A 27177-nucleotide genomic window follows, 5' to 3' on the forward strand; every position below is an offset into this window, starting at 1 on the left:
ACAACTTTGGCATTTTCATACCCCCAGTATTGTTTTTAACTCCACCCACACATCATTCATTTGTGCACATTCCCAAAAAACCTGAGAGTGATCTGTATTTTGCTCCCCACACTGACTCCAACATGTTTGTTGTGTACGTAGAAAGTTTAGGAGTAATGAAGAACCGGATTATATTTTTCCAGCAAAATTCTTTCCACATCCTGGAGCTGGTGGTGGTTCACTTTACATCACTTGTGTTAAACCACCTCTATACAGTGCAGATATCACTCTCCCTGCTTTTAATATATGAATTACTAAATGTTACAATCACTTTATTCAGCTCATGTGGAAGATTTGGTTTTATTTCTCTGTCGAAATATTCTCGTACTTGGAGATATCTAAAGTGATTGGAATTGCCCAGGCCAAATTCTCTCTTTAACTTTGGAACATTTTTTAATCATACCCCTATCAATTATTGTGCTTATCGCTGTAATACCCATGTTGATCCATTGTTGAAACTGGTTGTCAATTGTCCCAGGTTAAAATTTAGGATCATGAGCCAACTAGCTCAACATTTTAATTTCCCTCTCCAAACTATATTTCCTGACCACTGTGAACCAGATTTCACAGATCCCCCCCTCCCTCCCCCCCCCATTACTTTGGAAATGTAGTTGGTTAAAATTACAAGTTACCCTGTTGAAAATGTAATAGTAGTGTTACTATTTCAATTACGTTCTCAAAGTGATATAACTAATAACATTTGACTACATTTTGATTACTTTTCTTAATTTTATTAAGACCATAGATTATTATTTTTGGAATTAACCACATAGTTGTTCTTTACACAAATAATAAACTGATAACAAAATATGATGAAATGTAAATAAAAAATATAACATGTGTCTGTTGCATTGTATGTGTACGTACAGATGTGGAAATGATACCATGACATGACATCTTCATTTGGGCTTTCCCAAATTGTTTAAAGGCATAATAATCTTAGTGTATGTAAACTTCTGACTTTGAAGAAAGTAATAAAAAATTGTCTAAAAAAATCCTTCTCTCATTATTCTGGCATTTAGCAAATAGAAATAATTTTGGTAATCCTAACGGACCTAAAACAGGAAAGTGATTGTCTATAGTGTATGTAAACGTCTGGTTTCAACTGTATAAACAGCGTGTGTGTGTGTGTGTGTGTGTGTGTGTGTGTGTGAAAGAGAGAGAAGGTCTTTGTGTGTATAGATCAAATGTTCAAGGCAGATAGAGGTTGACTACAAATCAAGATGGCGGTTGACAAAGAGACTACAACAAGATGGCGGAATCAAAGATGGCTTCTTGACTGCATGGCTGCTGTGTTTCTGTGTTTCTTTGGTGTCTGTGGCTCAGGTTCCTCCTTACAAAGTTAGCTAGTTGGAGCTAACCTGGCTCTGGATTCTTGGTTGATCCTTAGGCAGGCTCTGGTGCCACTGCCTCTGAGGGGAGGGTAGCAGGCTGCTACGAGCAACATCTGATGCACTCTCATAACCACTATCTTAATGTCACAGAGACCGGGGAACCATTTGGGAAACAAGTGTGTGAGAAACTGAGCAGAGTTAGAGCCCTCGATCCCCTCTTCAAGGCCAGCGATGTGTCAAAAAGTCAAAGTCGAAACTCGTATCTGCAGAAAAATCAACAATTTAGCGATGCTGGGCTGGGAGCTGACAGCCTAGGCTGCTATCTTGTTCAGCGTATCACGTGACTCTCATAGCTTTGTCATGATTAATACAAAGTGGAAGACACAGGATTAGGATAGTGCAGAGGAAGATTTTATGTCGATTACATTAATTTCTAACTATGGAGGGCAGCATGCTGTAAAATATGGACACTGAAATAGCTTGTTAAAGTTACAATTACAGTGGCCTCAGACGTGCACAATCTGTGCATGTACAATGTTTTTTAGCAAAGTAATTACAAAAAACATTTCATGGAATTCAACAAGTGGAGAAAATGAAGTGGAATTCTTTGTTATGATCTGAACTAGGGCATTAATAGAAAAACCAATGTGTCAACACATCGATGTTAGTGGCACAAGTCGTGTGACGAGTCGACAAGTCGCGTTGTTGTTTCCCTCTCTGTGTGAAACTAACTGAAAATTCAAGGCCTATGTTTTGTTTTGTTTAAATGTCTTTGAGAAGATCTGTTGATTTCTCTTTTTTTTTTAAAGTGCCCTTAACTACACATACAGACAATAATCATCATTGTTGTACAGCTGTGCTCCTCCGCTGTGTCAATGTGATGATGTCATCAAATGACTTGTCGACTCGACTTCGACTTGATTGACAGATGAGTCGATCTGAAAAAATGAGAAGTCGTTGATGCCGTAATCTGAACTCTGTAACACTCAGACCCCAAAGTCTCACATTCCTCACAACAACAGTGGATATAAAAATAAATACTCTAAATGTACATGCATTGATTCACATAGAACATGGATTATGGACTCACACGTGCAACATCAAATCCTACATTTAAAAAAATTAAATAAAATAAAAAAAGACAGTCCCTTCACTTGAACCAGTCCCACTGCATTAATCATACTTGTGGCTCATAAAAACAAAAGAAAATACCGCATAAGCTTTAAAATACACAACCGTCACATTATTTCTTCACAAAGATCCTTTACATTTATACATGAAGCAGAAAATCATGACCGTTGAGGGTTTGGCAAAGAGAAACTGTGCTGATGAAATGATAAAGAACACTGAGACTGAACTACACATACTTTTAATACTGCACGTGTTGTTGCCTGAGCACCCATATCGACAGTGCACCAGTGGTAGAGCAAATCGTCTTTCAAATTGAAGATTGTGGGTTAGATTTCCACACCCTAGTCTACATAAGGTGTCCTGGGGCAAGACACTTAACCCCACGTTGCTCCTGATGGCTGTAGGCAGTGTTTGAATGGGTAGGGCAGATGTGTGATAGAAAGTGCACTGCAGATACATGCACTGAGTAAAGGGGTGTGAATGGGTTAATGGCAAAAACTATAGTGAAGTGTTTCTCAAACTTTTTAAGACCAAGGACCACTTAACCCATAAGAAAACACTCACGGAACTCAAAATAGCCGCAAAACAATATGCCAACTTCAACAGTTCACAAATTGCAACCTCCTAAACTACTTGATTTGATATTGAAAACAACACATATATGTCGCAGGCAGTTTGAGAAACACTGAAATTGGTTGGGTTAAGGTTGACATTTTAAATTTTAAAACATGATATGTTACTTGCTTGTCACCTCGCAGACCACTAGGGGTCGCTCACGGACCACACTTAATGTACCCTTATTGTCAGTCAGTCATCATCTACCGCTTTATCCTCCACCAGAGGGTTGTGGGGGGTGCTGTGCCAATCTCAGCTACATCGGGCGATAGGCGGGGTACACCCTGGACAGTTCGCCAGTCCATTGCAGGGCCACACACATAGAGACAAACAACCATTCACTCGCACTCTCACACCTTTGGTCAATTTAGGGTGTCCAATTCACCTAATCCCCACCCTTATTGTAAAGTGTTTTAATAACCTACAAATTAAACTCTTATTCTAGTGGTAAGTGCTCATTTAAACCAAAATGTATGTGGTCCAATGACAGGTTCCTTTCAATTGTCAGCACATCCTTGTCTTCAGGTTTCAAACTCCCCTTAAAATGATCAGGAGAGCAATGGTGATTGAGAAAGTCTGTGTTTGACTGCGCGACAGCCGCTCAGTGCTGCCGCTGTGAGGTGATCTGGTGGAAAAGATACTGTCTGTTTCGTTCCGTGGAACCGGTAAGTTACAAATGTTTCCTTCACAGCAGGCTGTGCACACCTGACCAGAGAGACACACAAAACAAAAATAGTTTCACAACACAGTGCTAACATGCTATAATTACGGAGCCCCCATAGGGTCAAGATCGGAACATTTTTAGAGCAAACTTTTTGCATTCCCTTGCAATAGTTTTCCCTCTCCGGTGCTACCCAGAGCTCAGGCATGGAGAACATGCACAGCCTGGCAGGGCTACCTGAGACACCTGGGAGGGAACGGAAAAGTATTGGCAGGAAACACAAAGTTATTGCGATAGAACTCAAAAACGTTTTGCAAAAGTTCACACAAAATTATTTCCCAGCCTGACCCTAGGGGGGGCTCCGTGTATAATATTCAAGTTAATGTAATTTCTGAAGCGCATTTGGTTGACCAAAGTGATTTACAACAACATAAAACAATAAGACATGATAAAAGTAAAACTGTAAAAATAGTGAAACAATAAAAATGGTAAATAGATACATCCAGGTAAAATATTTTCATCCTGAAGTTATTTAAAATGTTTGATAGTAGGGACAGATTTCTCTCAAACTCTGGTCCTGTTGGTTCCTGCTAAATTAATATTCTGGGACTCTCTACCTTTTTTCCTTCATGATCCATTTCACTGCATCCTGTGGCAAGACAGTCATCCAGAGCTGCACAGCGTTTGGTCACTGACAAACTGACACCTTTCACATCTATAATGTGGCGGGTGTAGCAGTATTTGGCTTCTGGAAGACATAGAAGATCAAACACAAACACTAATAAAAGTAACTGCATTTAAATGAGGGAGTTTTTTCCCAACAATCCATTAAAAATCACCTTTGAACACAGTGTTCCATTCCATTTTGGAGTTTTACAAATAAGGATGTGGTCTTTTTGGGAGTGAAGCCAGAGCTTCGGTCAGTTCTTCTGCAGCACCAATGTGAGGCTGATTTTCCTTAGTTTTTATTAAATGTGACATCGAATGCTTGTATCGCACATATATGTTAGTTATGGAGGTCTACTTACATATATAAACTTGTTTTCATGGTTAAAAACCTCCCAGTCGCTGCAAACAAGCCGATCAAAATATCTCCTCACTGACGCTCTCGTCAGCCACGCTGTTTCAGACCAAAACCACACCCCCAGAACGTGGACTGTGTTGTGATTGGCCAGCCAACGAGAGCTTTCCCACTGTCCTGTGATTGGCCAGGTACCTGGAAGTGATGTAATTGGTAGGCCAGCTCTCAGATACACAGCTCCCCCTCTGGCACGGTGGATGCTCTGCATCTCAGGAGCTACAACGAGAGTAGTTCTTCTTCTTCTTCTGCGGTTCAATGTACGCAACCGGATGTGCCCGGACTAGTGCCCGCACCGGGAGGCGCTACGGTGGTGAGAGGAGTGGTGAGGATTTCTGATGACATCATCAGCATAGGGAAGTGCCGATCCGCTTCGCAGAGCCCAGGAAAACAATACAACACTATTTTCTCAGCAGTGGCTGAACTGTTTGTTCTGAAACTTTAGGGTTTCATAAACGAGGTAATGACGCAGATATACACACACAAACGCAGCGTTAATTGGAGCTTCCGGTCTATGTCGCCTTTAAATGTACAGTAGCAACAACAACCAACATGAGCAGCAACATGTCACGTTAGCACCTGGAGGTGGAGGATAAAAAAAAAAAGGCTCCTGTTGCTGCCAACCAGCGAAAGAATTTCCAAGTGATCTTCCACAAAACTGAGAAAACATGAAGCGCATCAACATTGATATTTTCATTGCAAAGGATTTAGATTTTTGATTCTTTCCAATTATGTTCCACTTTGTATTAAAACATGCAAATGGAAGTAAATACAATTGAGTATTTATTAATGATGGATCTTTAACAAATGAATGTTTAAATATTAGGGATGTCCAATAATATCGGCCCAATATTAATCTATTGGTTGGTATGGGTATCGGTTTATCGGCAATAATGACAAATCAATAAGTAATGCCTGGATTTTTACCAAAATATGCAAGTAAATGCTTGGTATATATGTGGTCTTGTGACATCCTGTTTCCGCACGTGATTGATGACCTCATCAAACTGCGCCGTGAGGCATAACAACAGTGTGTGGCTACCCTTGGCTAACAAGTTTGGTTTGGTTTAAATTAGAGTTAAGTTATGTCTGTGGTTTGGAACTACTTTAAAGTGTCACCTTCAGATACAAAATCCCCATTTGCAATGACTGCAACACGTTGGTTATGCAAGGAGGAATCAAAACATCTTCGATAAGATATCAGCTCTGCGGAGGCCAGTGCTGCAGATGTCATCCCTACTGTAGTGTCCCTGACACAGATGCTTGCCAAGATTAATAAATCAGACAAAAGTGTGCAAACAGCCAAATGTACTCTACTGGAAGCTGTCAGTAATCACTTCAATGATGTGCAAAGTTAACCACTGTATGTCATTGCAACCGTGGTTGATGCTCGTTACATACGAGGACAGAAAGTGCCAAAATTAAATAAATAAATAAATAAATAATTACTTAAATTTGTCATTAATTAATTAAAATGGGAAATAAATACATAAATGTGTAATTTATTAATTAAAATACCAATTCATTTTATGTAAAAAATCATATATAATTATTTCACTATTTTCATTATTATTTCATGGTCCATGTTGCAGTGCATCATTAATTTATTTTATCTGTCAAACTCGCCACTCCCATGGCGATATCTTCAACTGGAACAGCAGCGTACTTCTTTTTTCTACTGTTTGAATGGCAGTTGGCGCCAAGTGCTTAAGCCTCATTACCGAGTGTTGATAAATGAACATATAAAATACTTTTAATAAATGCATATATATTCACATTTGAAATATCTAACTTAATTTATTAATCTATCTTTATTAAAATATACAGTAGCATGTGGTAAATAGATATATTACAGCAGTATAGAGTAGTGTATATATATATATATTATATATATATATATTTATATATGTATATACATATATTTTTATATATATGTATAGTCTCCAGCTTCGACACAGCTGCACAGCTGGAGTTGCGAGACTAGGTTTTTTTGGGGTTCTTCTCGCACGGACATACACTGTAAATGTTGTAAACACAACAAACAGAGCAGTATTTCTACCGACTGAATAAACAGGAGCACGCTGCACTCGCAAGGACTCTTTCTGTGATGTAATAAAGTGAAGTAGGATGTGGTGTCAACATGGGATCTTTTATTCTGAAAAGTAAACCGGATGTTTTATTTTCCTTATTTTCCTCTCCTGCTCGTGCTGAATTCCACTGAATTTATGCAGCTCTGCTGCTGCGTATCCACTCCGAGTCCCCCCCCCACACTGCTGTGTCTCTGGGGGTGTGGCTAGAGGAGGACAGTTAGTGACAGAGAACCGAGACAGTGACGACAGCGCGGTAAGAGCCAGCTGGACCTGGATCAGTGAATAATATTACTAGATATTACTTAATATGCAATTATATAATCACTTTAGAATAATTTAAGAATGGTAATTGTTGCGTTCAGAATGAGTAAGATATGTTTTATATTAAAGCTGCAGTAGGCAGGATTGCTGGTAAACTGAATTTCATTAACAGGTTGTTAAAATATTGATGTTTTTGGATCACAGCTCAAGAGGTGTGTTAATATTGTACTCAACAAAAAACAGACAATATCTCATCTCTGAAACTCTGCTGATTGTATATAATGTATCATGTCTTTTATTGCTCTTTTAGACCCACCTTTTAAGGATTTTTGCAGTGTACACTGGGAGAACCCTCTGTCTCTGAACTGTCCTGTGATTGGTCAAAATAAATAGAGAAGAAATGGTGTAGGCGTGGGGGTGCAGATGTGTCAATGTCTCTGAGATGACTTATTTTAAATTATAGCCATGTTATTATAGGACAATGTATCAACAAAAAAAAAAAAAACTAAAAATCCCTAACAAGAAAATCCAGTAAATGTCCAGTAAGAGTCTTACCACGTGGGCAGTAAACATCTGGTGCCCAACGATTGCACTCAAAGTTATCCTGTTCATCTTCACAGGTGAAACACTTGAATCCACCAGGAAATGGAGTACCTGTAAAATGGCAAAAGCATGAAAGCATTTACTGTCATAAATTACAGGCACATCATAACATATCCCCCATCTGCGTTTGCATTTTTGAAACCTAGCTTGTTCAGCTAACACTGTGTTTACCTGTGCTCAAGCCAATCATCCAGATGTCTATGTGGAGATCTGTTTAACTCTGAACCCTTATCTGCCACAGATTAAGAGAACTTGAATCACTTCATTCACTTCTTTTATTTAATTGTATTAAAAAAAACTTTTTTTTTTTCTTTTGGCTACTCCCTCTGTTGAGGTCGCCACAACGGACCACAGTGATCTATATTTAATTTGGCAGATATTTTTACGCCAGGCTGATGAGTATGAATCCCAGCAGTAAACTGTAATGGTGTGTGCTGTTTGTAGGTTCTCACTCACTTGAGGGGTAAAGCAATATGACGTCCTGCTCAGTGAAGTCTCTGCTGTGGCAGCTTTTCAGAAGATCCAAGATGGCGATGAGCAGCAGGAGCCAGGCCACTGCAGGCCAGAGCTCCATCACAGCTGATTACAATTTCACATATGCAACTTCACCACTCACCTGTGAAGTCAAACACAAAAAAAGTATATAATAACATGACAACATGCATGTCAAAATTAACAAGTTCATGAGTTTCACTCGAACACATCAGTAGACACAGAAAGTGAGAAAGCTGCTTCGGCGTGGCAAAAAAAAAGCTGAAGCTAAATGTTTTTAATTCCAAGAAAATCTCTCTTATACTGAGTAACTTCATGTAACCATAAAGTTACCTGTCTGGCATGGCTAGCATGTGAGTGTGATTGTGCAATTATGTTTGCCTCAGTTTTGATATCACTCAAATGATGCAACACTAATAAACTGTGAATGTCCATGAAATCATGACAGTGTCCGTGACTGAGTAGATTACAGTAATCTCAGTAGTAATTAATGTAATACCAATCAAGATCACTAACAAATGAAGGGAATTCAGTTGCATATTGACCTTTTTGCAGAACCACCATAAAGACTGTTTTTTGAATTAGGCTTCGGCTTGATAATGGGACTTCAACATCAAAAGAACACAGTGATGGATGCTCATTTGGTTTGGTGACATAATAATCCAGAGATTAATTAAAGAACGAGTACGTTCCCATGGTTGGAAATTGCTTCATTCTTGTCTACCTCGGAGAATAGAAGGATGGTCGCCCCAGGCAATGTCCAGAATTGAAAAAAAATAAGCACACAGCAGTGGCTGAGACCAGTGTCATCTATCACCCTGCAGGTAAAGTAAGGCCTGAACAGGCCCACTGTGAGCCCACAGGCTCATTCAGCAGCCAGGATACATGGGAGAGCTTTTCCTGTAGACAACAAACTGCACTGACAGGGGAGAAAACAAATGGAGCCATCTGAGCATTTGTCACATCCACTTGACTCCAATCCTTTGTGGCCTTTTTCGCCAGCACAGCCAGATGCATTGAAGGCCCTATTGAAATCTGGATGGGCTCATTATATTCCAGCAAAGTCAATGAGCAGCTCACAAAGAGCTACCTAAATATTCTACACAGGTTCATACTCACTGTGCACATAAACTAAAGTCTCACACACAGTCACACATTTATCTCTCCAGCTCCCTGACTAATATTTGGATTAGAAGAATGAACAAGGGCATGCTCTATGTCGCTGGATATTTTTGAAACCACAGAGCCGAGAAGAAGGCCAGTGTTTTAGTCAGGCTGCCTGTTAGGAGACGGAAGCATAACTGAACTAAGTTCTGAACTGGACCTTTCACACATGTCCACACTTGTGTAATTGACAATACATGTACCATTTACACCCATAAACCACAACATTAATACAGATTGAATTTTTTTTTTACTCCTTTGCTCACTTCTCTCTATCCCGTGACCTTTAAATCAGTCAACATTTCTTTCTTCTTCTTCTTTGTGTATTTCAAGCCAGTATGTCAATGTGGGCAAACAGGGATCCATAAGGGTTATATATGGGCTGACTGACATATGGGTCCCAAGCAGGGTTGTCTGTGGTAACATGGTGGCCCCACCCGTGTTTACCCACTTCAAGACCATGCATACTTAGTAGACTTTCCAGGCTACCTGGGTACTAAGTGGGCATGGGCTTGAAGTCGGTAATCGGTAATCTTGTCCCGCGATTTCTTCCGACTACTCTCACTTGCCGAATTTAAAAAAAAAAGAGAACCTTTTGTACTTAAAAGCTACTGAAAACTCTTGACGTAAAAAAAGCTCTATTTTTGTACCGTTTTTTATATGAAAAAACAGAAAGGGCAAATTGTGCAGTTCCCATATGGTTTCATTAACAATTTAAATAGCTCAACACAACTAATATTATAAATGGTTTCTCCAAATTCATCACAAAATGCCACTTTTAATGACTGACTTGCTGTTATGACCTGCTGCAAACGTGATGCATAGCCAGGCATTAGCTTCTGTCAGCATTCCTGAGGAATCTTAGCCCATTCTTCATGGGCAAAGGCCTGCCGTTCACAAATATTCTTGGGTTTGCATGCTCCAATTAGCTTTTTCAAATCCCACCAGAGATTTTCAATAGAGTTCAAGTCAAGCGACTGTGATGGCCACTCTAGTATCTACCAGGACTTCCTCTGAAACCAAGCAGGTTTCCAGTGCCAGAGGAAGCAGGGAGCATGGTACAACATTTAAAATGCAAAAGTAAATGATTGTAGGGCCACACGGTTGGTGTAGTGGTTAGGACTCTTGCCTTTTCAGACCCGGGTTGGAGCCCCGATTGGAACAAGGGCCTTTCTGCATGGAGTTTGCCTGTTCTCCCCGTGTGTGTGTGTGGGTTTTCTCCGGGCTCTCCGGCTTCCTCCCACAGTCCAAAAACATACAATATGGGTATTAGGTAAATTGGTCACTCTAAATTGACCATAGGTGTGAATGTGAGAGTGAATGGTTGTTTGTCTTTATGTGGCCCTGCAATGGACTGGCGAACTGTCCAGAGTATACGCAGAGTATACCCGCCTATCGCCCTCTGTCAGCTGAGATTGGCACAGCACATAATGGATGGATGGATGAAGTAAATGATTGTACCTCTTATCAAAAGCCTTCAGTGTTTTCAGCAGTTTACATTTTTGAGGTGCGTTGGTTGGAGCCAGATATTACCTTTCAAATTGTTATTATTAGTGGGGAAATGCACAGTGAAATCAAGCCCTGTCTCATCTGACAATACAAAAGTAATTTGTAATAAATAATAATAAAATAAAAGTATAACTGTCTGTAGACAATTTTTAAACAAAATAAAGCAATCATTTATTGATTTGGAATATTTGAGTATTTGAAGATCATGATCAAGTCTCCAGAGGGGGATTTTGAGTTATTTACAGATTCTGAGAGTGTGATTTCCATCCAGCTGTCAGTGACATCTGATATGTGTTAGCCCACAGGACAGAAACTATTATGGTAGTTTGAACAATGGTTATCAATAACAGGTCTTGGGACCCCGAGGGTTCTATGAAGAGGTCCCAGGGGGTTCCCAGAGAAAAATAAAATGAAATATCAATATACATTTCTTAAAAATTAAAAACAAAAAGGTAATATACTGCACTTAAGAATTAGAAAGATGAAATATAGATACATATTTATATATATATATATGTTCAAATAAAATAAAATACATTTAAGTGGCTCTGTAGTGTAGTGTAGATGGATCAGTCTGTTGCTGTATAAGCTGATGATGTGCTAACTCTCAGCTAGTTCAACACTAAATCTTTAGCATTACAGTCAACACTTCATACCATGCTGTGTCATTCACACATTAGGTTGGTTTGTTATTAACAGAAGTTTCCATGTGCATATCATTTGGATTTTAAAACGAGAATACTGAGCTAGCTAATAACAATGTAGCCACATTACATTCTGAAGTGCACAGTGGATTATTAAAAGATAGCATTTAGCATAAAAAAAAGTGTTAATCCCTGTATGTGACTTTGAATGAACACTAACGTAGCGCAGGTTAAAGACGTTAATGAAAACTCACTCCATAAGAAGATAGGAGGTTAATAAGAGGTTCACACAAAGCTTTTTGAAGCAGCAGTAAGCGGCTGCATATTAAGTAGTGTTAAATTAAATTGTAAAAATAACCCAAAAAGTTTATTGTTTTAAGACACACAATACTGTGATTTGATGCATTTAGTGGCTTCTTCAAAATTTCAACTTATTTACATATTCTGTAAAATACGAAAATCTCTTCTTTGTTTTCTCGACTTGTGCTGGGCCGACTTGTTGCTGGTTTTCTCGTGGCGGGCCACATTTAGTATGTAAAAATGATATTTTGGATTTCAAAAATAATGCAAGTAGAAAAGGGTCACTTTATACAACTTTATTCTAAAACAACATAAATACAAAACTGTAATGATAATATGTCGAAATAACAGAAACTCATCGGCTGTTAATAGCATTTCCTCTCCACCAATGTATTCAGCTCCCTGCACCATGGCAGTCCACCCTGAGGCAGTGTTCAGGTAAATCAGGTTAATGGTACATTACATCAAATATCAAACTGGGGTCCCACAGAAAAAACTGCTCCAAAACTTGGTGTGCCTGAAAAGTTGAATTTTCTCCTAATGGAAAGAGTGAAAAGATCAGATTAATAAATAAATATTACTTTAGAAATGATGACAATTGCTGGTGTTCCAAATACAATTTAGAATTGAATAAGTCTGTATTATTAGGAATGACAGAAAGTGAGGGTATATATAACCATACAAATAACACACTGTAAATAAATGTATATTAATAATGGTGTTAAATGTAAGCACTGACAAAAAAATGTAACTTACATGTTCATATCCAATCTTCAACTCTCTGCACTGAGGTCATCTTGTTTTCGGGACACATGAGGCCGTCTGCTCCCTCCTCCGCGACCCCTGAGTGATGCAGCTCTGCGGCTCTGTCCTTGTCCGTCTGTGTGTAGCAGCAACAGGGGGAACATACTCTTTGTTTGACACTGACATTTCCCACAAATAGAAGAAATGTTACACAATTTGTGAAGCAGTAAATATAAATAAACTTCCGCAGTTTGTTGTGTAAATTCCACAAACAATGGACTTGCTAACAACAGTTATGATTGTGTGTTGTAGGCGTTAGTGGCAGATTTTTCAGGATATAAAATCAAAAAATTAAATATCACAAAAAAATGTATTCTTCTGACTAAAATGGACTATGCAACGATGAAACTGTATTTACTGCAACTGCACTGCAAACTGTTATTTCAAAAAGAAAAGAAACAACAACAAAAACAGATGACGGAAATATGATAGTGTAAGGACAAGAAATGATAACAGAATAAGTCACACCCCTTCCGATATATTTTTAAAGTTATATCATTTTATATTATATTATTATTATTATATTTATTTCAGTTATTATGTCCATTGTTATGTATTGTTCTGTGTAGCAGTGTAGCTCACAAAATATAGTAAACATAGTGATGAGAAGTAGCACATACAGAGAGGTGTGCTTTCTCCCTTTGGCCACAAGATAACGGACATTTTCTAAAGATATTACAGAATTAAACAGGCATTGATTTAATTTTGATAAATGATTAAAATCTGTTTTTCTGTATAAACCCACTGACCACTATGTTTTCAGTGAGAGTGAGCGTCAGCATCTACAATTGGTTCTCTGCACAGATGAGGCACACAGTGCAGTCAGTGCCGACTTGGTGTCGGTGCAACCTTACAACCACATTCCAAAATTCCTGAACTACCCCTTTATGTTGCCTCCGTACATCAAATACTGTGCAACACTGGAGCAAAGTTCACACATTAGACAAGGCGGTTAAATCCAGTCATTCATTCAGTTAGTTTCTGCCACTTTATTGTCGACATGAGGGTTGTGGGACCGCTGGAGACAATCCCAGCTGACATAGGATAAAAGGGGGGGTCACACCATGGATAGGCCACCAGTCCATCACAGGGCCGACACACAGAGGCAAACAACCACTCACTCTCACATTCACACCTACGATCAGTGTCCTGTGCATGTTTTTGGACTGTGGGAGGAAACTGGAGAACCCAGAGAAAAACATTCAAACTCCACACAGAAAGGCCCTTAATCGGACCAGGTCGGAAACCCGGACCTTCTTGCTGTGAGGTAACAGTACTAGCCACTACTCCACCATGTGGCCTTATTTTTTTAAAAGCTAAAACTAAAACTAAAACTTTGAACTTTCATGTCATGGTGTTAAAAGTGACCTCTGCACCACTGTGACACAGTTTTACACAGTTTTATTTCCAGATATGGAGTGACCATTTCATCAGGCTAAAATCAGAAACAGGTGGTATATTACAATTAAATCAGACTTCCCCATCTGGTTAAGAACAGAAAGACTGCTGTGAGGTGAGTAAAAAGAGCTGTGACAGCTATCTAACCTCTGCCATGTGCTTTTCATCCCACAGACATGGACACTCAGGTCTGGTTTCAGTGCGACAGGTGTCTCACACTGCACCTTGGAACCAGACGGATACTATCTCTACCGTGTTTTCTTATGTTAATGTAGAATGTGAAGCTTCAACACCGGATTCATCACCAGAGATAAGCAAAATAACACCTGGATAGATTCAGATAGATAAACAGTGCATCTACACATAAATGCATGACACATCTGTCCTTCTTGGTATCAAGTATTTTTTCTTTCTACTGAACTACTTCAGCACCAACAGATACAGTTTGATAATAACGATAAGATGCAACACTTACATGTGAGTGTGCATGCACAGGAATCCCTGTTTGGACAGTTGACTGCTGGGCAATGTTATTTGGAGGCTATAGGCAACTTGATATTCAGACATGCAGCAACCTGTGAATAGTGTTTCCTCTCAGGTGTGTGTGGGGTGGGAGTGGGGGGGAGTGGTGGGTGTTGCTAATGGACTGTCTTCAGGACTGATATGACCAGATTAAGGCTCCGTCATCATTAAAATCCTGTTCAGACCTGATATTAACATCCGTGCTGAGAGATCCAATCCCAAGCGTTCAGCTCTAAGTTCAAGTCAAGTTTCTCGCTACGCATGTGAATACAAATGTGTCTTCAGGATGCAGTAAAGATCATCTCCTTAACTGACGTCCTCTGACCCACTGCAGTTTCACAGTGAACATGCACCATATGGATACCTATGTATATACTAGACAACACATAAATCAGTCTTTTTGCCAGCTGTTTTCATCACAAAAGTGAAGATTGTAGTTAGCTATTGTGGCACTGGGATGCCATAACAGGCTAACAGGAGACCTTTTTACAAGAATTACATTTTATTAATCCCCTTAGGGAATAGTATTCCTCTGCATTTGACCCATCCTAGAATTAAGAGCAGCGACCCTCCGGTTACAAGCCAAGTTCCCTTTCCACTTGGCCATGGGCTGCCCTTACAAGATGCCCACAGATCCAGAGAGATGATGGAGGTGAATCACTGTTACGAAACCACAAGCAACAGATTTTGTGGTTAACTCTCTGTAAATAATGGACTGTAGTCTAACTGACATCCAAGTTTGCACAGCAACATTAACACAGCATTTCACATCATTAACCATTGCTAATGTTATGCTAACGTGACACTTTCCAGCAACGCTCCTTGGATTTAAAGAGCACAGTGAACTCTGACAGGGCCCTTTCATTTTTGCCGCATCATAGGTTGCCAACATCGCGGTTCCAAGGGGCTCACCAAGCAAGTAATCAAAAATGACATGCTTCTCATGGCTGATGCCGTAGTTTATGCTGATCGGAGGGTAAAAATGCTAAAATGTATTGTAAGTGGTCCGTATTTATGGAACGCTTTTCTAGTCTTGATGACCACTCAAAGCTGCTTTACACTACAGTTTTTGCCATTCACCCATTCACACCTATATTCAAACATTTTCCATCACACATCTTTCATACCCATTCACATGCTGCAGCACGGCTGTCGGGGCAATGTGATGTTGAATGTCTTGCCCATGGACACATCAGCATGCAGACTAGTGGAGCCTGGAAGTGAACCCACAACCTTCAAGTTGAAAGACGACTCGCTCAACTACCAATGAGCCACCGTCGCCCACAGATATATAATTCAACTCTACATTTTCCAACACGGAAAAAAAACCAGCAAACAACCTGCGAGCAACCAGCACATACTGTATGTTCTATGCCTAAAATAGAGGAAATGATGGGAGTCTATATTTGTCACTGAGAAAGGAAAACCAGAAATGAGTTTGACACAGCAAATCTTTTTTAATGTTGTCACTTGGTCATCACACAGACATTTACTCAAGATGTAAAATATTTAGGATACATTTTCAAAATCATCAGAATTAATAAGATATGGGATTAAAACTATGTTCATCTTTATTTTTTTTATCTGACCATTTGGAAATCTGAGTCTGAGAACCAAGAATAAAAGGTGTCAACATACGTTATATCTCATAATTTGGCATGGAGTTTATAGATGATGTAACTCTACTATTATGTGCTGTGTCGAGCATGATGAAGAGGTGGTTCTAAGATTAAATGAGCAGCACTGAATGGACCATCACACACTGCATGCAATGGGGGTGGAGCAACCACAATGGCTGCTGCGTGGCCCTGTGTTATGTCAGCGGGTAGCAGATGTCGACCCGACATTGTTTCATTTACATTGTTACTGAATGCGTATGAATGAATGTGTACGTCCTGTTGTCAGTAGGTGGAGAAGTGAGTGGCTTTGGGCTATCATCATGGACAGACTGGCCCTAAAAGAAGTTGAAAAGAATAGAGATAGGGCGGAAGCCTGCTGCATACTATTCCTACAAATCTACATTTGGTCACTACCATGGTTGCCGCAGTAACCTGCATACAGATCAAAGAGCATTGTCAGTATGGGCAGAAGCCTGATGCATTAACCTGGGTGAAGCCAGTTGAGTCTACCTGCATTTTTTAATTTGGCTTTGCAGTCACGTTTGGCAAGGACACTGTTTTGGAAGACTAGAATAGAATAGAACAGAATAGAATAGAATAGAATGCCTTTAATGTCATTAAACACATGTACAATGAGATTAAATGCAACTCCAATAACAGTGCAAACAGCGTAAAAATATACAATTTAAACATAAAATAAATGCACAGTCCTGAGACGTATGAACATTTACAGTGTTATATACAGTGTTATATTGCACATTATGGTGTGGAATATTGTACATTGTTATGTATTGCACAGTAGGTAAGGTATTTAGTAGTGGGACTATAAAATCAGTGCATGTTAGAGTTCAGGGTGGTTATTGCTTTTGGGAAGAAGCTGTTTTTGAATCTGTTTGCTTTTGTCCTGATGCACCTGTAGCGCCTCCCTGAGGGCAACAGGTCAACAAGGTCAAAGCCGGTCTTTGGTGATGGTTTCAGCTGTGCTGAGGCAGAGGGAGGTGTAAATGTCCATCAGGGAGGGGAGAGGGCAGCCAATGATCTTCTGTGCCTCTCCCTGTTCGCAATGGTGCAGCTGCCGTACCATACTGTGATACAGTACTTCAGCAGGCTCTCGATGGATGAGCAGTAGAAGGTCAGCTGCAGGTTGGAGTTCAGGTTGCGCTTCCTGAGGACTCTCAGGAAGTGTAGCTGCTGCTGAGCCTTCTTGATGACTGCCGTGATGTACTCTGTCTAGGAAAAGTTGGTGGATATGAGGACGCTGAGAAACCGGAAGGTGTGGACCCTCTCCACACACTCGCCATTGATGTGAAGGGGGGCTAGGGGGTGCTGTGCTTCCTGAAGTCAACAATTATCTCTTTGGTTTTCCTGGTGCTCACCGGTTGGCCGCTCAGCTGACAGCTGAGGGCTGAAACAGCTGATAGCTGAAACCCAGCGTCCGGAGTGTACAACAGAAACCGGGAGACGAGAGCATTGGTGTTGTTGGTGTGTTTTAAGTCCACTTGGGGCCGAAATCTGCAGCTAACAGCTGAGTGGCTAACAGCTGGTGCCGCTAAAAACAACTAGTGACAAGTCACCAACTCAACTTTTATTTTGTAGTAACGAGTAACGAAGTTGGTTAAGGGAAATGTATTGGAGTAAAAGTACATCTTATTTAGGAAATGCAGTAAAAGTTGTCAGAAATATTAATAACAAAGTAAAGTACAGATATGTGAAAATTCTACTTAAGTACAGAAAATAAGTATTGTTATTTTATGTTACTTATGTTACTATGTTAGTGCTGTCAGTTTAACGCGCTATTAACGGCGTTAACGCAAATCCATTTTAACGACGCTCATTTCTTATCGCGAGATTAGCGTTCTTTTTGGCCTAGCAAACTTTGTAGTTTTTTTCACATGCTGTTGCAACAACTACTAACGTTACAGCAGCTGTATTTCGATTTGGCTATTGCTTCCTTTTTAAGTGGTTTGCTCCACACAGATCCCCTGGGCAAAAGCCAATAGACGCCATAACGCGATAGCCATTGCTCCAAGAAACTACAAAAACATTTGTTTGTTGACATTTGTATTGCTCTGCACACATTATCTGCATCATTGGCCTGATTGGTTGTACATCTATCAATTGCATACAGAGGCAATCTAATCTACATGCGTTGGTCACGCCTCTTGAAGGTGGGAGGTGACTACACCCTTTCCAGACTCATACTTAATCTCAAATGAGCTTTAGATGTGTTAGCCAGGCTACTGCTGAGTGGCTAAGAAAGAACAATATGATAACCAGGGCAGATACAATAGGGCCTTTGGACCAGTCACTGTTTGGGCCCTAAAATTTAATAAGAGTTGGGATTAAAGGCTTGTGGGTCGCAGAAGATCTTCAGAATTTAATTTGTTTTCACTTTCATTCACAGACAAATCTGAATGTTGCCTGAGTGCTTACTATTAAAACTACTACTATGATGAGGACTACAGCATGAATTATACATGTTGTAAAAAAAAACCAAAGAGGACTTCAAAGGAGACCATCAAAGAAAAACTGTGCAGACTCTGCCTCCCTTTCCCAGGCTCGCTGAAGACCTCGGCTGAATGCTAACAAGCCCTGTCAGTACAGGCATGGAAGTGTATGTGAGGTTTTATACATATCTTGCAGATATTTGGTTAATAAAACAACAGTAAGAAACATCATGTATACAAAGGTTTTGTCACACATAAAGAAAATATAGAAGGTAATAATAGAAAGTATTTAACTAATGAATCACTGCACTGAACTTTGCATTAAAAACCACACAACCCAGGTAATCAGCTAGAGTTGTCTTTGGTCCCAGGACTCCCAGGATACTTCTTGTCAATTCAAAGGGTCCATACTGAATTAGGAAAAATGCATTCTTGAAACAAGCAACAAAATTGTCTGAAAAGGATCTGGTCTCATTGGACACTTTTAAACTATTGTTAAATGATCTGGAAGCAGAAACATCCGGCCAAAAGCTAAATTTAGCTGATTTAGCTTTTTTAGCTGATTTAATACTGCACTTTGTATATTTCAAGTAGATAAATATAATATTAATATTACTTTTAAGTATTCTGTATAATTGAATTGGTTTAATCCATGTTCTAACCTGTATGTACTACTGCCTGTCTTGACCAGGACACTCCTGCAAAGGAGATTTATAATCTGGTGTAATCAGTTTTATACCCGGTTAAATAAATAAAAATAAACAAATACAATAAACTATGTGCAGAAACGTACAAAATGTGTTTATTTCTAATAGGCATATGTTGGCATTGTGTGTGATGTTATTTATCTCTTTTATCACTTTTTCAACCGTATATATATATATATTGAATTTTCTTATATGCATTTACAGTGAATTTGAAATTGTCTAGAACTTTGAATTGAATTTAATCAAATTCTATATATATATGGAAAGGATTTAACATTTAAATTGTCTGGTAAAAGATAAAACGAATAATAATATGGTTTTTAGATTATCTCAAAGGTATTAAAGGCAACTAAACCTCAATCGTTTCATTTCCATCTGTCCATCTTCTACCGCTTTATCTTCTAAAATTATTGATTGAATGATTGATTAAAAATTACAGCACGAGAACAACTCGCAGTAAACAGGGATGTTGACATTAGCTAAACATCAGTAAATCACAAGATTGCGACCAGACCTGACATCTGAAGACAGGAGAGCAACATATGATTAACAGTAGGATCCAGACTGTGTGACATGGAGGAGCATGTGTCCTGCAGTGTGGACATTTACTGTAAATCTGCATCCAGTCATCTGTGCTCCTCACATACTGTGCATACACCAGCCTCTGCTTCTGTCTATTATTATATAACATATGACATAAACAAGACCAATATACTTTTATCATGAGGTGGACTCTCTGCACACTGATTTAAATAATACCAGTGACAACCACAACAATACAGTAACAACAATAATAATAATAATAAACTCAATGGCCCCTCAGCACAGCTTCCATTTGACAACTCACAGTTGAAAAACAGCTGTAAATAATAATGAATGATGGATAATGAATGAGTTCCATTTCGCTTCCTTCCTTGGGATCAGGGTGCATGCTGTCACACCATTCTGACTGACATGAGGTGAACACAGCCATTGTTCATTTGAAATAAATATTTCATATTTACAACTAATAACTAACTAACTAAATATTATGAATGAAATAATATTATTATATATACTCATAACATAATAATAATAATAAAATACATTTAATTTAAGGGCACCTTTCAAAGCACTCAGTACATGATTAAAAACAGAAAAACACAATAAAAATAATTAAAATACAGGCAATATTTTAATTATGGAGGGGTCAGAGGGAGAAGGCAATTGGGTCTTGAGTCTTGATTTAAAGGTGTGAAAGGAGTCAATATTGTGGATGTCGTGTGGGAGAGAGTTCCCTAGGCGGGGGGAAGAGTGGCTGAAAGCCCTGGATCCCATGGTGACAAGATGGGCAGAGGGTGTAGTGAGTTGGGGAGCAGTTGAGGATCTGAGGGAACAAGAGGGAGTTTGGGGATGAAGGAGGTCAGAAAGGTAGGAGGTGGAATGATTGTGGAGAGTTTTGAAGATGAGAAGGAGGATCTCGTATTGAATTTGGTACATGACAGGGAGCCAGTGAGGTTGTTGGAGGACAGGTGTGATGTGCTCCATGGAGGAGGTTCTACTGATGATGCGGGCTGCCGAGTTTTGGACCAGTTTTCGGAGGGATTTGTGCGGGAGACCAAAGAGGAGAGAGTTGCAGTAATCAAGGTGGGATGTTACGAGTGCATGAACGAGGGTGGCGGTGCTGTGGGGTATGAGTGAGGGGCGGAGACGATTGATATTACGGAGGTGGTAGTAAACAGACCAAGTGATGTTATTGATGTGGGCAGTGAAAGAAAGTGTACTATCAAGGATGACACCCAGACTCTTTTCCTGAGGGGAAGGAGGGACAGTGGAGTTAAGAGAAATAAGAGAAATATTGTCAGAGTGTGAGAGTGCCAGAGTGTGGATTTGTTCCAATGAGTGGGACCTCAGTTTTATTGTTGTTGAGTTTGAGGAAGTTAGAGGAGAGTCAGGATTGGACTTCCGCATAGCAGTGGAAGGAGGTGTTGAACTTTCTGAAAATATGGCAGATGAGGAGGAGATAAATAATGAATAGGAGGGGCCAAGGACAGAGCCCTGCTGAACACCATAAAAAACAAAGTGTTGATGACACGGAGAAACTTCATCGTGTTCTGTCCACATGAGCGCAAAAGCCTGACACGTCCTGCATTAATTAATTAAACAGTTTTAAGTTTAAAGAAATAATTAATTTCTATTGAGTTATAAATAAAAAAAAAAAGGGCTTTTATCTGTAATTTCAAGAGCGGATTCAATTTCTGTTTGAATCCGCTGTAACACATTTTCTCACTTGTTAGAATTCACATTTGTAAGTGGGCACGGGTTGTTGTTCAGAACCGTTTACTGTATGTGTTACGGGACCTGTGTCCGTCTCATCATCCCTGCGCTGTCATATGTACTTTGCATTCCAGCAGGTTATGATTTACAAATCATCATCAATTATTTTGTTTTTCAGCTTGTAGGTTTGTTTTGACTCTGGTCCAAACACCGCAGCACTGGCAGAGCTTCATGTTTCCATGACGACTGACCGGGAAAGGACGCACGTGACATCATTTTTACATGACTCCAGATTGTTAAAACTAAACTTTAAAAACAGAGGCATACATATGCAGGACACAGGTACGCTGGTTAGTTGTAGTGCTGCTCTTTTCGTTTAATAAACGGGCCTCTCCAGTTTGACTGTAGGCGCGCTAACAACGCTAACGGAGCTAACTGGTAAATACTGCCAAACCGCCGATATGATGAGCTAACGTTAGCTCTTTGTCTACAGGTGTCGGGTGATCAGTTCTTCTTCACACCTCTAAAACAGCACAGCGCAACTGTTTCAAGAGTGGCGAAGAAGAACTGTGTCAGAGCTAACGGAGCTCTAATAAATTACGTGGGATCGGATCGGTGCATGGACTCCAGTACTCGCCGATACCGATGTCCACATTTTCGGCAGTATCGGAGGCATTTCCGATACTGGTATCGGAATCGGAGCAACTCTATTAGTAATTGATTAATTGTTTTAGGTCTAATCAGATCAGGTCAACAGTGTGTCCCTTGGAATGAGTGGGGAAATCAATATATTGCTGAAAACCAAAACTGTCCAGGTGTGAAATGAAGTCCTTTGTAGTTGTGTTGTTAATAATGTCCATATGAATATTAAAATCTCCCAGCATAATTAAATTAGGGGACAGGGCAGATAAAAACGTGAGGAGCAGAGAAAGTTAATTAAAAAAGTCCTAGGGAGGTCTGTAAACTGTGGCAAGGATGGTGGGTGTTGGACCTTTAATTTGAAGGGCCATACAGTCGAAGGAAGTGATCAGAAGGAGAGTGACCGGGGATAACTTCCACTTCCTGTGGTGGAGTATTGCAAGACCACCACCCCTGCCTTTAGTGTGAGATTTGCAGGTGTAAACAAACCCAGGTGGATACATTAATTTAATTGTGAATAATCATTGGGCTGTTGCCAAGTCTCAGTAAGACGGAAAGTCCAACTAATGATCTTCAAGATGTCGTGGAGGAGAGGACAGGGAGCCACACTGGTCAAAGAGTGGACATTAAACAGCCCGATGGAGAGGCTGGATGTGCCAGGTGAGCCACTAGCCGACTTGGCTAAGCTAGCTAACAAGCTGTGGCTAACAGTACATCCCATGGATTTTCTTGTGGGTCAAGAGGTGGAGGACCAGAGGGACCAGATCGGTTTGGAGTTGTGGAAGTTGTAGCTGCGCCCACGGTGGATGTACATTCGGCAAGGAAAGTATACGATGTCCGGGTGCAGGTGAAGTGCCAGTGGGGGCTCTTCGTGGGATCGTAGTTGGTAGTTCTGCTGCCTAGTACTGGGGTGTTGGAAACGTCGTGACTGGATGGAGGATGATGGAAATAATCCAGACGACAATAATCCACGCAGGCAGGACGTCCATCCACATCGTTACCCCGGTGGCGAAACAACCAAACGCCTTCTCCACAAACAGTAGTAGCAGCGGCAAGCCGGTGAAGAACCAGGTAAGAGGCAGGTGAATGCGTTTGTAATAGGACCAAGTTGCTTGCTAGAGTAGATCGAAACAAGTCTCAGAGGTTGTCGACGAGCTATTATTGTTTTTTTGGAGACAGAACAAGAGAACAAATTCAGGAGGCCGAGAGGCAGAGAGCAGTTGTGCCTGTGTTCACTTAACCCAGTCAGACATTCTTCCAGAAAAGATAAAGAATCTATGATCGTTTCTAGTGAAATCTTGAAAACAAGAAGTAAAAAAATAAAATAAAATAAAATGTTTTGTATAATGTTATGTATTTTGGACTTAAAGCACATAGCACATAATAGTGCAATGTTGTGTGGCATAACATTGTATAACATTGTGTAGCAATGTTCTGTAGCATAAATAACTTGCTAACTGGCATTTTATTCAATCACATTTTAAGACTCATGGTTTGCTGGTACATTAGTGTAAAATAACAGAATTGGGGTGAATTTAATTGGAAAAAATTGAATTTACGAAACAATTTTTTATGGAATAGTAAAAAACAGAATGACTTCAACAAAGTCCCACGCAGCAGTACGAGGCCCTGCTGTGGGGCCATACTGGACGTGGACATCCACAGCTACAGAGCTGCACACACACACAACCTGCAGCTTCCTGCAGAATCCCCCCTTCTTCTTCTTCATTATGCGCTTTTACCAAGTTTGAGTAGCTATTGTGATGCTGATTTAAGAGTACCACAAAGACCAACACATCAGACTACACACGCACTTCGCACACAATTACAGACACCAGGCATCTCCTCTGCTAACCACGCATTGGGTTCAGAAGTGAGGTTTGCTGCCAGCATGACAGTGTGCAACACACACACACACACACACTCTCATGCAGCATTCGTACTGAGGACAGTGATAGACATAATGCATTCTCTAGCCCCTTACCCTAAACTTAAACATAACAACTAAATGCCTAGCCCTAGCCTTTAACCTTAACCTAAACCTAATTCTAACCCTAACCCTAAAACCAGGTCTTAACCCATTGTGAGGACCAGACAAAATGTCCTCACTTTCCCAAAATGTCCTCACCCCCTCTTCATATGTTTTCTTTTGGTCCTCACAAAGGTGCACATACAAGAACGCACACATCACAGTATATATTGCTACAGTAAATGTCTGACAGAGAAATTCACAAAACTGAATGAGAAAAATAAAAATGGGATGATGAGAAAGCTCACACTGATTTGATATAGATTACACTGAATGATAGATATTATTCTATATATTACTGAGATTAATGTTTACCATTCAGCATTCATGATGAAGATGCTGTTCTTTGTTCTTTGTTCTTTGCGTAGGCTGAAGCCTGATTTTAAAAAAAGCCTTATTCGATATTATCTGAGGTTGTGGACTTTAAAAAAAAATAAAAAATATGTAGTTTGTAATTTAAATGAACAAACTGGTTTGCATGTGGAAAGAAAAAAAATAACCTGATTCTATTTAAAGGCGGCTGTTATTGTCACTTCAGGTTACATTTGTATTGTCCATACATTTATTCATCCTTTTAATGTGTATTTTAATCATACAAAATAGAGAAAATAGATATAAATAATGATCTTAATACTGAACACTAATAAATGTAATATAAAATACACAAGTATGTAAAATATAATAATAAAAGGATATAATTCTTCTTAGTATAATATTATTATTATTATTATTATTATTATTATTAATAATAATAATAATAATAATAATAACAACCATAATAATACAGTAATTAGTGTCTATTAGGTTCCTTTGTTGATTATCAATAATAAAAGGTTTGTTTTTAATAACATGTTATTGTATTTTAAAACATTGTAAATTTGAATTTTTTTTTGGTTTTATTCAAATAATTAGTAAAAGATCTAAATGATAACAAATGATATTGAACAGAAAGTGTTTGTGTGCTTGTTTCCAGACAAGCACTGAACCTCCTTTTTTGGTTCAGGCTGTTTTTGTCCAGAGAAATCTGTAAATAAATTTAAAATAAGAAAAAAAAAAAAAAGACTGATCTAATAAATATATAATAATCAAAATGCAATTGTAATGAGCCATATGAATGTGTTATTATAGGAGAAACTGTTTGCATCCAATTTTTAATGAAAATATATTAATATTTTTTCCAGGGCTCTGCACCAAACAATCATGCTCCCCTTCGGCCTGGAGAATATGATTTATGAGCATCTCTGTAGCACAATGCTTCATTTAGAATTGTAAGTGGTGACACAGTGGTCATTACATTGAGGCTCCTGCTGTGTGTGTGTGTGTGTGTGTGTGTGTGTGTGTGTGCTGTATTAAACACACCAACATTCTAAAACCTAATATTCCCTTAATCATTTTATTATAGAAAACATACTTTTCTTATATCACACAGTTTAACACTGGTACCAAATAGAAATGTTATGATTCCTTTCCTTTACAAAAACGTTTTTTTTTTCTGTTCTTTCAGCAATATATAATATGTAAAATATTATTATGAATACTGAAATCAGAGTGACAATAAAGCATGACTTTTTTTTATCTCTGTGTTAAAATTCAATAGTGAAAAATAAAGTGAAAACAACTGAACACTCACTTATTGTCTACCACTTTATCCTCCTCATGAGGGTCGTGGGGGCACTGGTGACATAGTGCAAAAGACGGGGTACATCCTGGACAGGTCGCCAGTCCATCACAGGGCCACATATAGAGACTAATAACCATCCACTCTCACACTCACACATATGGTAAATTTGGACTCTCCAATTTGCCTTATCCCCAAATCTGCATGTTTTCAGACAGTGGGAGGAAATCGGAGAACCCGGAGCAAACCCACACACATGGGGAGAACATGCCTAAACTAACAGGTTCTCAGAAATGAGGTTCTGCCTCATTAGGATCAGTTTTTTGGACTACTGGTCCACAAAGGGTCAGAGTTTATGCCAGACGCGCGCACACACACACACACACACACACACACACACACACTGTGTCTGCAGAACAAAGCCTCCATGACATGGGGGGGTTCATGACATGAGCAATGATCCACCTGCTACTCCCTCTCTCACACACACACACACACACACACACACACACACACAGTGTACACAGCAGAGCATAAAGGCTGTCCACATGGGTCAAAGTGAAGCACAGTGAAACACAGAGTTCATAGCTTCAGCAGACACTGATACTCCATGTTCTGATTTTTTTAGCCACTACAGTGACAAATAATACACTTGACTACTTTTTTTTTTTTTTTGTTTAGCTTGGTAAGAAAAAAAAAAGAAAATCTATATTATGATTATTAAGAAAGTATATATTTTACCGAGTGCTGACTAAATTAAATAAAAATTATCAAAGGAATTGTCAAAAATCAATTTAAATATTATTATTTTTTTTTACAAAAGAAAGAAAGATGAAATAAATGTGAGTGGTTAATGGATCTGATGAGGAGGTCAAATTGGGTCACAGGGCAGATTCCCAGCATGCTCTGGGTGCTTGAAGACAAATGGGTTCAAAGTGATTTCTCTTGGATTATGGTCCCCCTCAGACTGTGTTGATCCCTGATCTCTAATCAAAGCACTTACTTGCACACACACACACATGCACACTCACAGAGGGAGGAGGGTTCCAGCTGTCAGAGCCGCTCAGGATCCAGACACGGAGCAGAAAAGTCTCCTCCGGCGTGGAAACGCTCGTCCACTCCTCCAGATTGTTGTCGCTCTGAATTCTTGTCCCGTTGGCAGATCACATCGGTCACACTCACTCATTCACTCATACACTCACTCCGCTCCGGAGACC

At 39.4% G+C, this 27177-nt stretch overlaps 1 protein-coding gene across 2 annotated transcripts; it reads right to left on the reverse strand.

Moving 5' to 3' along the window:
- Positions 1 to 1375: 1375 nt before the first annotated feature.
- LOC131477043 (ly6/PLAUR domain-containing protein 6-like) lies at positions 1376 to 27177 on the reverse strand. Of its 2 annotated transcripts, XM_058654805.1 has the most exons (6): positions 26992 to 27177; positions 12678 to 12801; positions 8269 to 8428; positions 7765 to 7863; positions 4398 to 4528; positions 1376 to 3824 (listed from the first exon to the last, which is right to left on the reverse strand). In XM_058654805.1, exons 3-6 carry the CDS (start codon positions 8384 to 8386, stop codon positions 3648 to 3650), a joined length of 525 nt encoding a protein of 174 aa, XP_058510788.1. In that variant the 5' UTR covers positions 8387 to 8428; positions 12678 to 12801; positions 26992 to 27177; the 3' UTR covers positions 1376 to 3647. The 2 variants fall into 2 exon arrangements, with proteins under 2 accessions (XP_058510788.1, XP_058510789.1); XM_058654806.1 differs by lacking the exon at positions 12678 to 12801.

The sequence above is a fragment of the Solea solea genome, chromosome 2 (assembly GCF_958295425.1).
Source record: "Solea solea chromosome 2, fSolSol10.1, whole genome shotgun sequence".
Taxonomy (NCBI): Eukaryota; Metazoa; Chordata; class Actinopteri; order Pleuronectiformes; family Soleidae; genus Solea; species Solea solea.